The 13,135-nt window shown below is 50.4% G+C and overlaps 1 protein-coding gene across 1 annotated transcript in view; it reads left to right on the top strand.

Annotated features, from left to right (window-relative positions):
- LOC144150545 (glutamine synthetase-like) overlaps nucleotides 1-12,790 on the top strand; it is a 31,718-nt gene extending 18,928 nt beyond the window's left edge. Inside the window, exons 2-6 of the mRNA XM_077682161.1 lie at nucleotides 7,792-7,962; nucleotides 8,065-8,226; nucleotides 8,565-8,839; nucleotides 9,606-9,805; nucleotides 11,374-12,790. Of these exons, the coding sequence (XP_077538287.1) occupies nucleotides 7,792-7,962; nucleotides 8,065-8,226; nucleotides 8,565-8,839; nucleotides 9,606-9,805; nucleotides 11,374-11,662 (1,097 nt within the window). The 3' untranslated portion in view covers nucleotides 11,663-12,790. The remainder of the gene's footprint in view (nucleotides 1-7,791; nucleotides 7,963-8,064; nucleotides 8,227-8,564; nucleotides 8,840-9,605; nucleotides 9,806-11,373) is intronic.
- The last annotated feature ends 345 nt before the right edge of the window (nucleotides 12,791-13,135 follow it).

Raw genomic sequence — 13,135 nt, forward strand, 5'->3', positions numbered from 1 at the left:
AGAACAGCTTTTTGTGCTAGGGCCATGGGAAACTTCATCTGCCGTCAGTCCTTTAGTAAAGCAACAGTTCTGAAGGACTAACAAAGGGGGCAAGAATTGGCATTCGGTGAAGTGAGTTGGCGTGAAGCGGCACTTTTCCTAGCTACACTTGGTTGTAAGACTAGGAGTACCTCTTTTTGCTTGACTTCGAAGCATTTATGGAAGTAAATTTATGATAGCCTTGCGATTGCTGTACTACACGCCGAGGTGTGATCTTGACGAACATCTCGCATGCGTTGAAGTTCACGCTGCGTTTATTTGGACGTCGATTCGGATTAGCTCGACGCCGCCGTTCACGTCGCTGCTCATCGTGCCTGTTTGTCCGACTGAGTCCGCACTATCCGTGGCCTATTCGTAGGCAAACGCTATCGTATCCCGGCGGAAGGGCGGCACACCAGGTGTTTTATATCCGTTGTCATACCAGATCACGCCACAGGCTGTCTTCGACAACGGGAAAGCGCCGACCTCCCATTGTTAACGCTTCAGGCACGGAGCACGTGCGCCCCTTTCCGCCGACGTGTCCGATAAATGACTGTGGAATACGTATTTTAAACGTGGAATAATTAGGAGAAAGAAGTATGCATAATTTTAAGTAACCAGTATGAGAAATCCTTAGCCTGTACACCGATCTCAGCAGTAAAACTGCGGATTTTTTTTTAATATACATGACCCTGATGTATGATGCATAGACGGCTCTCGTGACGAATCACTCGTGCTTTCTCGCCACCAAAAGGCCTCTTATCTCACTTCATGCAGCCTATAAACTCCAACCTCCACAGAAGCCTGGGTAGCACTGAGTATGCGCCGGTACCCTCAAACCCTTGTAAGAGTTTGAGCATGCTTTGAGGTTAACACCTGCACGCCTTAGCTTCATCATCACTGTGACCTTCTCACGCTTTAGACCACCGTTATACTAATACTACTGAGCGAATCTCATCCATACCGTCAACACATTAGCCACATCAACCCGCCGCGGTGGCTCAGTGGCTAAGGCGTTGCGCTGCTGAGCACGAGGTCGCGGGTTCGATTCCCGGCCGCGGCGGCCGCTTTTCTGATGGAGGCGAAAAGCGAAAACGCCCGTGCATGTGTACGAGATTTCGGCGCACGTTAAAGATCCCCAGGTGGTCAAAATTAATCCGGAGCCCTCCACTACGGCGCGCCTCATCGCCCGCGTTGCGTCGGCGCGTTAAACCCTACAATCAATCAATCAATCAATCAATCATTAGCCACATCACATGACATTGAAAATGATCAAATTTATCTTGCGTTCTTCGGCCTTTACTACTACTACTGCTACTGCTACTACTACCATCGTCGTGTGTAGACAATTGTGTAGATTGAGGGGGCGTTCATTAAAATAAACGCCTCCTCAATCCGCGGCAAAGGAATGCGTGAGGAGCATATGACACGCCTTAAAGTCCGAATCTTTCGTAACCATCGTCAGTGTAGGCGACAAAGCAGTTCACTCCCGACAGGGCGTTGCCCCGCGTGAGCAGGCGATGTGCGAGTGCTGTCCTCCAAGCTGGAGAAGGAATGACCGCAGTGTTTAGCGGTACGACTGCCTCTGGTAATTTGACCGTTGAATTGTTGGGATTCCGCGGTCACCCGATGGTCAGCTCCAAGGTCGTGCATATATGAGCACCCAACAAGTCGGGGTGCATTTCACCTCCTGAACAGTACGTTGAAAGTGTTGATGACCTCCTGAACAGTACGTTGAAAGTGTTGATGTCGGGTAGCACGCGCTACATCGGCCTCTGCGGCGTGCACGTCCCATCTGCCGGCATCCAAGTGTTCGTCCCTTTTCGGTGCCCATTACCACGGTAGTGATCTCCCCCCGGCAGCAAGCTAGACTACCTGTATACGAAACCTGTTCAGTTTAGTGAAGTGTAATTGTGGCCGAGTGGTTCTGGTACTCACTTCTGAAGCAGTGGTGTTTATACGTTCGATCCGAAGAACTTACGAACTGGCATTTTACTCACGTCTGCGCTAAAAGTGCCCTCGCATCGCACGACTTGAAGGTGGCTGGGTGCTGCAAGAGGAATTTTATGCCTAACATAATCCTTGTGAGTACGAATTGTGCATGGTTAAGCCAAGTACAATTTTGCACCTAGCTTTTTGTTTGTTTGTTTGCTTCCCTGCCAGGTGCAGCTTCACCAGGTTCCACCTTATGATAGCCTGCGCAGATATGCCCAGTTACGCTTCCAGCACACACACACAACAAAAGATGGCAGTGTTCATTTCCATGGATGTGTGCTTCTGCCACGCTGGCCCAAGCTGCGCTTACGCTGGTCAACAGCTGCGCGAAGTCATATTGAAGCTGGTGGTTTTATCAGCGGTGGCATCCGCTAAGCCAGCAGACGCAGGTGTGCGTTTCTCCGCCCTCGTTGCTGCCTCTTCACAAGTACTGGCACGGAAGCTCGGGGGCAGCCTTAACGAGTCTCCGCGGCTGCGAGCTGTTCGCGCGGGAGCGTCGGCGGTATTATTGGTTTGAGGAAACGGGCGATTAACATATCATCGCCGTCGGGTTGCGGCTTCCTCCAAATCCTCGTTGGTTCCTTTGCCGCTGGCGCGAAGATACCGGCTTCAGAGGCCCATTTTCTTCAGACCACGAGACATTTGTCGACAAAGTTCGAGACGAGGGGGTCGCGAGGAAGAAAGATCGCGGCTGCAACTGGTCAAGCCGCGGCAATAGGACAATGAAACGCCGCGATGCCAGACAGCGAAATCGCGCGTGCCGCGGTTACGCGTGATCCCACATCACCATTCTTTTATGCTTTACGTAGAGTGGCAAAGAACTATATGCAGGAAATTTATTGGTGTAGTGTCCGATGACCTCTCGAAAACAGGTTCAAGTTCGCGGCGAAGAATTGTACGTGCACACGGCACGTCGTCACTACAACTCGTCGCCATTGTTGCATGTCCACAAGTGACCCTATGGCAACAGAAGATGTCTCTGGCCTGCTCTCAATCAAGTCTTCAGGCTTGAGGCGGCTGATGGATGAAGAATTCGCCACTGCGAAGGGCACAGTGATCGACAGCCGCCGTGGGCCGTTCTCGCCGATGTTGGTGCGCGCGGAAGAAGGACGGCTTTGCAGTGAAACGGCCTTTCCGTCAACGTCTCCAAGGGTGACGTTCAGTGCAGCTGCACGTACGCCTGGCCCACGCAGGGGAACCGGCCGCGTAGACCACAGTGGGAAGCGCACTCAACTCGACATTTCGCGGCCGGCTTTGTGCGTCAAAAAACGACAGATCCCGTCGGTTAGGATGCGCGAGGTGAAAGCAGAGAATTAGTAGACCCTCTTGCCACCAAAAATGAATGGCCGCCAGCGAAGCTGCGTTATAGTTTAGTGCGTTCTGCTTCTTTCGGTTTCCGAACCTCAAGCTCCACTATATTGTTGCGCGCGGACCGCCGGCTTTACTGCGCTGCTGGCGTCACGGGCGATTACCTCACTGGAACTTTATTTGACTTCGTAAGAGGAAGTTGAATCATTTCTGATGACAGTGCACTTTGGTATAGCGTTGTCTGCCGGAAAGATCTACACCAGCCATCCCGCACAAAAACGGAAACCTGTCTGTCTCCGTTTTGCAGTGCCCGTGGCTTTGAGGCGGTCTCTGTTTGCCTTACTTTCTACACGAGGTGTCACGTGACGGAGAGAGCCATGTCTGTTCCGGGTGCACGGAAAGGGGGCATCCTACCCCTCGGCCCTGCTTCGACAACTGCCGCTGCTGCCACCCATGCACAGCGGCTTGCGTAGGCCTCGAATTTTATTCTGTCGGTGATGGACTTGCGAAAAATTTTGCCAAATGGATCGCTCTCACGCAGCGTGCGCTAAAACATGGGCGCCTTCTGCTTGGTTCTGGATGGAGGCCAGCGGTAGCGGTGGCCGGATTGGACAGCTTTCGGGGCACTATACTCGACAACGGCTAGTACGGCTCGACTGGTCTTGTTCGAGCAGCCGTGAAGACGCATCTGCTTTTTGGCCCGCTCTCGTTGCCTATGAAATGTGTGCGGACGGCGCCCACTGCTCCACGCAGTGTCGGAGCGCTCGGGAAGGTATAGTAGGATACCAGGCTGTGCCAGCCGGTTCGGCACCCGCGGCCTGCTGTGCCCGATGCAGGAACCCGGCCCATTTTGCTCGATTCTATAAGCTGCAACGAGAGGCGTTATCGGCGGGTATTTTCGATTCGCCCGGCATTACCTCGCCTCCTCGCGGCTGTGCTGTTGACCGGTGCGGAAGGTCGCTGCTCTTCAAAGCAGAAGTGACGCTGCTGCGCTCGGCGCTCTTCGTTGCTCGTGAAATAAGCGCAGAAAGATCGTGCAGGCCAGCTGGTCGACAACGCTATTTTGACGGGTTTGTGACCCACGGGGACCGTGGTGGGGATTCGCTCTCGGGAGGAACCAAGTGTCTCCTCTCTTTCCGAACAATCCGAGTCTCCCTCGCGATCGGAGGTAGCTGACATCAAACAGTCCCTTGTGTGTCGGTAATAGTCGCAACAACTCGCCCAACAATCAAGTTCTAGCTACAATTACTGAAATGAGCAAAGGTAACGGTCAAAAATAGTCATGGGGGATAATTCTGTCGCCAGCCGCACACAGGCTGGCGATTGACCGAGATAACTTCTTAGAGGTTTTCTATATTGGTGCCAGATGGGCCAGACAGGCCGGTTCCTACGCGCCCGCGGCATGAGGGGCATTTTTGCGGTACAGGTGACATTTCCGGTCTGACCGTGCTTGTGCCACTGCCGCCTGCGGTGGGCTGGCGCGGCTGTACCCCGATGTGGCGGGATCGTGTGGGATATATATGCAGTGTGTGTGCATTATGAGCCACCGAAAGACGGTCGACCCCAAGATTATAATTCAAGATTTAATGATTATACCAGTCCGAGCAGAGCCAAGCTCTAGCTCTCACCTCTCCCTGCTGTTCGGAGCGTGTACGTGCAGACCGCGATGTCCTTCCGAAAAACAGCCGCTGGCTGGATTGACGAATTAATTGCGCTGCCGCTTACCCAGTGTTCGCCGTAGGCTCCAGGGGAAAAAAAAAATTCCCCCGCATTTCCCCGAAGGGGAGTATGAGGAAGTGCGAAGCACGGGGTGATGCTATGAGGGGGAGTTTGTTGAAGTTTGGTGGCATTTTGCCCGTTAGTTACATTAACACCCCCTCGTGATCACGTTCGGCTTAACACGCCTCGTTTGTCCCTCTGCGGAAATCTTGGTGAATTAACGTGTATGTTCGAGAGGGAATGTAATCACGCACACACACACACACACACACACACACACACGCAAAGTAAAGTGAAACGACAGTATTTATTTCAGCACTTGTTTGTGTTGTCGTTGTATGCGACGGTCATTACGACCGCCTTGTGGTCGCTAAAGTGGACCGTTAAGGGTTGTTGCAGCCGCTATAACGCCGCTGAGTCGCCAACCCACGCCGCTGACGACGTAGTTTGAATGCGTTAAAGATATAAGGCGCGTTACTAACACTGACATCAGCGTCGCGTCCGTGGCCTAGTCGGTAGAGCGTCGCGCTGCGGCCGCAAAGCCCTCGGATCGAAACCTGGCGCCGGATGCTGTTTTTTTTTATATATAAGCTCCATTCGATGCAGAAGGGGTGCACGGCAACGTTGCAGAGAAAGTTCTGGGGTGCCGGTGCAGTGCAGCAGCGTGGTTCCGCGGTGCCGTGCATCACGGCTGCACCGTCAGCAGCGCCCCTGCGTGTTTACAATCGAGCGAGGTGCAGGCATAGTCGTCTGCTAATCATCCTCGCCTGTCGTCCTCTACAACTGGATGTTTACGGCCAACTGGGTTGCGTCGTATGCATCAGCGGCGACGCTAAGTTCGTCCCGCGTATCTTCGAGCTCGACGGACATTTTCACGCGGTCGCCGCAACTGCCGGTAGCCGCCTGCCAACCCGCTACGCCCCAACGCTCACGGCACCGAATCGCTGCACCTCCTCCGTAGCAGGTGCAGCGGTTCTCTGCACCGCGGCGGCAACGCTGCTGCACCATGAGCAATCGAGCGACGCGGTGCACGGCACCATTCCTGCAGCGGCGAATCGAGCGCTTTGGTGCAGCGCACCGTGCAACGTTGCAGGCGTTGCAGGGAATCGCGTCTGAATCGAATGGAGCTATAGTGTAGTGGCCTGGCTGGCGCGCCGAGAGAGGGTGTTGCGAGCTGGAGAGTAGTAAAGGGGCTTTAGGAGAGTAGGCGAGGGGGGAGAGGAGGCGCTATGCGAGCGCCCTCACGCGTCGGAAATCCGGCGCCGTTGCTAGGCACGGTAGCTCCGTTGCTCCGTTGCTAGGCTGCGGACGGAGGACGGCGGTGGAAGCAGGAGTAGGCCCGACTAAGAAGTGCTTCGCACTTAAAAAAAAAAGAAAACCTTTCGCGCATTGTCGTTGCAGCGCACGTGTACGAAGAAATCGCTTCGTGGTGCAGTTTCTCCAATAAGATTAGGTGCGCATTTCCGTGCCACTAGCAGACCTTTCCCGCTATCACTGCAAGCTTGGCTAGACTATAGACACTGCTTTTTTCGTTTACTTTACTTCACACAACTGCGTAGCCCGTTCCGTCGTCGCCCCGCCCGCTTGCAAAGGTCGGCCCCTTTCCTCTCTTGCTACAACACTGGCACCTGGCGAGCTTCCGCTGTACAAGCAGAACTCAACTGCTAGAGCACGTAGCATTTATGATATTCCAGCTTCCTGCCGCCCACTTCATCCGGGAAGTTGCAACACGGGGAGCGGTGTTGCTATTTCCGCTCCAAACTTGTCTCCTGTGACTGTCTCTTTCCTGCGTCATTTGCAAGCAACGCGGGAAAGCAAGCTTGCAGTTTGAGCGGGGCCGTGCTTCGATATAACGGGTTCTCAAACGTGTCGTAGGCGGTCCCGCTTGTCCGTGGAAGCCTCTCCTCTGGATTGGAGGGACGCGAGCGTGGCGCCGACCGTGGCTTGGGGCGCCGGTGCGAATGGCGCCTCCAGAGCGGCATGCCGCTTTGCGGCAGAGCTGCACTCCCGTTTCCCGTGAAAGCCTAGCGCAAATTGCCTGTTCGCGCGGAGGGAGGAGCCAAAGTATCTTCCCAAATGAGGGAAGACTTGCGCGGCATCCCGCCGCCGTGGAGGGGGGGGGGGGGGGGGGTGCCGCGTGGCCGGAGCGCGCAATCGTGAAACTTCTCTGTATAGTGGCGCTGCTTCTGCTTGATTTTGCGAACTGAGGGCAAAGAAGCTACTGTTAAAGCGAGTGATGTAAAACAACTAAAATTGTGTATAACAAACATTGTGTAGTTAAGTGCTGTAAACATAACCCCCCTCCTTCCCTCCCCGAATCTAGCGCAGAAAAACATATGTGCCAGAATGGTCTACATAAGCAGCTTCCTTTAATATGGTTTAAGCAGCAGATGTTCTTGTAGTTCTATTCGTATACTTTTTTGGTTCGTATAGGATGTCGCGAATCTTGCCTGATGCTAGACACAGGTCTACGAACCTGTGAACAGTGGAGGCCCGCTTTCTTTGTGTTGGGAAAAGGTGGGTGTATGGGAGAATGTATATACATTTGTTTGCATGTCTGTGCAGTGGATCATAAAAGGAATGCATGTCTGTGCAGTGGATCATAAAAGGAATTGATGGCTGTAAACCGTAAAGTTTGTCACTGCATTTGTCCTAGTAGAAATTAGTTACTGTACTAAACAGCTTAAAGAAACTCAGTGCTCAAAAGCTTAACCTAATACGCTATCCCAATTTGTTTTGATCCCATTCTAGGTGAGGAAACCCGTCTTGAGAAGACTGTGGGAAAGCCAACAATGTTCCACTACCTGGACCTACCTATGCCTTCGGACAAGTCCCTCTGCACTTACATCTGGATTGATGGCACTGGAGAGCATCTACGTTCAAAAACGCGCACCGTCAACTTTGTGCCAAAGTCTGTTGAAGGTAAGTTCTGCCATTCTGTAACATCAAACTGCATTCTGCAGAGCTTTGCCTTGTACTAGTGCAAAGGATGGTGGTTGACTTTGGCTTTCATTCCCATCATAGAGTTGCCCATGTGGAACTACGATGGCTCCAGCACCTACCAGGCCCAGGGATCCAATTCGGATGTATTCCTGAAGCCTGCAGCCTTGTACCCAGACCCTTTCTTGAGGGGCAGCAACAGGCTGGTTATGTGCGAGACGTACAGGCCAAACAACCAGCCCACAGGTGCGTTGTGAACATCCTACGCGTTTGCTTTACCATCTACATGGATTGCACACGGGTGTGGTTGCAAGAGCTTAGAGAGCGAGGCATCTTCTGAAAGTTCCCTGACTGACCCTTCCAGTAGTAGCCATCGTCACTTGATGTCAGGCGACCAATAGATCTGTGTGCTTTCAGTGTATCACATGTCAGTCTGTGCAGAATTGTTTGGTAGTACTACATATTGTATTAGTGACTATAGTGCTACGGAGATCAATTTAGTTGTTTTTGTTTTTTGGGCCTCTGTCGTGGAGGGATGGGCGAATTGTGACAACTCCTCCTTCCCTTCCCTGCTGCTGCTGCAGAGACCAACCACCGGCACAAGTGTGCGGCGGCCATGGACAAGGTGAAGGACCAGGAGCCATGGTTTGGCATTGAGCAGGAGTACACCTTCCTGGACACGGCAGGCAAGCCCTTTGGCTGGCCCCAGGGTGGCTTTCCAGGCCCGCAGGGGCCCTACTACTGCGGCGTGGGCACTGGGCGTGTCATGGGCCGGGACGTCGTCGAGGCCCACTACCGGGCCTGCCTCTACTCCAACATCAACATCTCGGGCACCAACGCGGAGGTCATGCCATCCCAGGTTTGGCTCCTCGCACATCCCTTCTTGCACCTACTCTTGCAGCTCGGGTGGCATTGCAGGAGTAGGAGGCTGCAGCGTATGTGTAATAAACAAGGGGGGTACAATCCGAGCTGGTGTTGGTGGGAAAAAAACTTACTGTACCCCACAGTCATCCACTCTTAGCTTTAGCTCAAGGCTTATGCTTCACTGAGCTCCCGCACTTGGATGTGAAAGCAGAGAGCCCAAGTAGCACGAAAGATGCTATTGCAATTTTTCAGCACAAGAAATAGCTTATAAACATCCCCAACAATCCGATAAAGCATTTGTGCTGTTCTTCAGAGGTTTTAAACTGCATGAACTCTACGCCAGCTAGGTGTTACCTACCATTTTAAGACATCTTGTTTACCCCCTTTAAAATACCTCCGGAAGTGTGTTCTAAAAATAAGATTTCGCAGGTGCCGTGTAAATATTACTTTTCCATCTGGATTTTAGAAGGGTTGGAAGACTCCATGAAAATTCTGTTCTAGAAATGGGCTTTGAAAAGAAGCCAAGTGTCTGTTTTTTGCAATTTTTTAGCGCCAGTTCAGTTGTATAACAGACTGCTTCCTTAGTTTTTCCTTTTCCTCCCCCTCCTTTCTTCCCCCCTGGGGTTTAGTGTCCACAGCGTGGCTACTGAATATAATAACTTTTTGGAGTTACACAACGGAGTAGCTGCTGTGCTGTGCCTCTTTTGGGTTGCTTTGAAGAGTGTCGTGGCAGTGTTGATGGTCCCCCTGCTCTCGTGCAGTGGGAGTACCAGGTGGGCCCCTGTGGTGGCGTGGGTGCCGCTGATGAGCTCTGGATGTCCCGCTACATCTTGCACCGCATTGCCGAGGACTTTGGCATTGTCGTCACCTTTGATCCGAAGCCCATGACTGGTGACTGGAATGGAGCTGGAGCCCACACAAACTTCAGCACCAAAGCCATGCGGGCGGAAGGAGGAATAAAGTGAGTTGCCTCCCCCTTTGTTCCTGAATTATTTTTGGCGCAGAACAGAAGGTGTACTTGTTCTAAAAGTAGAAAAATTGGAGCCAAGGTGATGTGCCCCTTGGCTGATATTAAGCCCTTGCATTTTTTGCCACTGACATTCTTGCTTTGCAGCTAATATTGTGCAGCATAATGAATTCAAGAAAAGGCAATTGTCTGCAAACAAAAACTGAAAAGAGCAGTGGCATTGTTTTGAGCAGTTCTACTTGGGCACTGGGCTACAGCATGGTTCCTACTCTTTACCAGAAGTTTCAAGCTGTTTTATTTAGCTTCAAAAATATATATGTTAATTTGATATGCTCAATTCCAAATTTTTTTGAAGGCTCTACTTTCGTTGCTAGTGTCTGAAATAGAGGACTAACAAAAAAATCTCAAAACCATCATTACGGGTGCTTGTACTCATCGAAGAATAAACCATCCCTGAAATAATTATTAGGCTCCATCAGAGTCCTGTTACTGAGAGCAGGCCCATGCATGATGGGCACGAGGTAAGCTTCTGCTATGTAGGTTGCGAGTTGAAGACGGATCTATTTTTAATCTAATCTTAGAAATGAAATTTTCATCCTTTCCATCAGCATGCTAGATGCAAATAGGTACCCCATGGATGGAGAATAATTTACACTTCAAACGTAAAAAAAACATGCTTCATAAGCTAGTACAAAACGTCAATGTTCCTATGGGAAAAGCCGGTAGAATTTCTTAATCATTTGCCCATTAGAGACAGTTGGCAAAGCAAAAGCAGACTTGTGCTTTGTCACGTTTTTCTACAATTGGAGATTAGTTTAATTGCATTGCACACACTTGGTGTGGTGTCCATTTGAACTTTTTTTTAAAATTGTAAGCAGGGGCTGATTCTGGGTTGCTACTTGCTCTTCTGCAGCTTTTATGGTACTCCCCCCCCCCCCCCCCCCCCACACACACACACACACAATTTTTTTCTTTCATATCGGAGTAAAAAAGAAAGAGCACAAAGTATGGGACTGCATAAAGCCCCTAAAAATGTATCAGTAAAATGTTGTTGTTGATTTGAATTGTAAGCCTAGTTTATGAAATCTGCTTTATTTCATATAGCACTATCAACACGAGGTGTTGTGCTACCTGCCCTGGCGTGGCACAGTGGCTAAGGCATACATGCTACTGCTGCTAAGTGCGAGTTCTAGGGTTTGATTTCTAGTCGTGGCTGCCATTTCCCTGGCAGAGGGGGGAAAATAAAACTGACCACGGGCGTAATATGTTCCAGTGCACATGAAAGATGTGCTTGGGTGGTCTGCATTATTCGTAGCCCTCCGCTGTGGCGCATGCCTTACTACCCAGGTGCTGCATTTGCTGCAGGCAAGGAATGGGCTGCTTATTAACTGCATTGTATAAAGGATTCTCCACAAGCTTGGTTCGTTGTGGATTATAGTGGTTGCTGAGTGTTGCGGGTGCAGGATTAGCTAGCCAGTTTTTTTCAGGCAGGTGTGTTGTGCAACGGTGCTGCCGCACTGAGGTCCGTTGCGTGACCTCTCGGTTCTTGTCTTGACCTGCAGGGCCATTGAGGCTGCCATTGCACGGCTGGCCAAGCACCACAAGCGGCACATCGAGGCGTACGACCCCAAGCAGGGCCGGGACAACGAGCGCCGCCTGACAGGCCACCACGAGACGTCCAGCATCCACGACTTTTCGTCGGGAGTGGCCAACCGAGGCTGCAGTGTCCGGATTCCCCGGGCGGTTGCAGAGCAGAACAAGGGCTACTTTGAGGACCGCCGGCCGTCGTCCAACATGGACCCCTACATGGTCACCGAAGTTCTTGTCCGTACCTGCCTCCTTGAAGAGTAGAGCATAGTCGCTGGCTGTGTCTTAGTTGCATGGGTGGCCTGGGGCGGCCTGCATAAGCGTTCAGCATTGAATTTGATATGCAGAGCAGGATACGTTTCCTAGACTCGAAAGAACATTGAAGCAAGTTGAACAAAACATTGTTTGTTTTGGCTTAGAAAAAAAAAAAACCTCAGCCACTACTTGTGTGCCCTAAAAATTAGTACCTACAAAGTCTGTTGTTCAGGTTAAATTTTCACTTTGTCAGGTAAAAATACCGTGTTAAAACAACTCTAGCTAAGACGTGTGCACAATTTCCTAGTATAGGTGTAGTATTGAAACGTTTTGTTGTCTTCCAGTCATAGTTTGATCAAACATTGTCTTGCATGACCTGAGCTTTCCACAAGGTTTTGCTCGTGAACGGTACTAGGTCTGTGCTGAACGTGTTGTGCCAGGCAGACCAGCTGCCAACTTGGGCTCATGGGTGCTCTTGCTGTTTGTTGAGCTGGAAACACCATGTTGAATTTCATTTAGGTGATGCTTTTCTGTACCTTCCTCTTGGTTTTTGCTATTGAACTTTATACGTCTGGGCAAGCACACATAATGTACAGTGCTTATGCGTTGAGTAGGGAATTATTGGTAGAAAAAAACATCTCGATTTTATTAAATGGACTTTGCAGAAAAGATAACCATCAATATCTATTGCAAAAAGAGACCATCGAGCGTCATTCTTGAACTAACTTCTTAATGCCATTTAGAGGTGTTCCCTTTAGGGCTTCAAACTTGTAATTGTGTGTGCGATGCATTATTTTTTTTCTCTCTGTTCATAAGGTAATGCTCAGGCTGTGCTCCTATGTTGCAGAAGGTTGTGTCTGACTCTTCAATGCATGGTTCCGAGGTGGCACATAAGGCAATTTCAAAAGCATGCATGTGGTAAACTCTAATATATATGTGTGCCTTTATGGCCACAACATTCCACTCGTTTTGTACAGTTGCACGTACAGCTTGAATTGTGAAACGTTTTTGTAAATAAGAAAAAAAATGCAAGTGTTCACTGCTTGTGTGGACATTTTTAAGTTTCTGGCATGCTTTTACTGGATTGACATTTCTGAAACTCTATACATTGTTTATTAAAAAGCAAAACAAATGCAATTCTGTTTAGTTCTTTCCTTTTCCTTCACTTGCAACCCTTAACCTCAATTATTTTATTTTTGCGAGTGCACCAAGGCAAGTCTCTCATTGCTTGATGCATGGCGTAAATTAATTTATGGTGAGATTGTATAACTACAAAATGCCGCATCCAAGGTGGCCAGCTGCAGTATGCACACATGATCACAGCAGCCGAGAGTATCACGTGGCCGTTGACACTCCGAGGTGATTGGCTGAGAGGGGGAAAAATAGGCTGCCGGCTGACGTTCATGGCCATGCAGGAACAGAAACACACCATTTTCTTCTTGTGCACATTTTTTGGGGAATGCCTTCTGGAAAAGAATCTTT

Source organism: Haemaphysalis longicornis, unplaced genomic scaffold, assembly GCF_048455015.1.
Source record: "Haemaphysalis longicornis isolate Haplotype H1 unplaced genomic scaffold, Haemaphysalis longicornis Haplotype H1 scaffold_1, whole genome shotgun sequence".
Classification (NCBI taxonomy): domain Eukaryota; kingdom Metazoa; phylum Arthropoda; class Arachnida; order Ixodida; family Ixodidae; genus Haemaphysalis; species Haemaphysalis longicornis.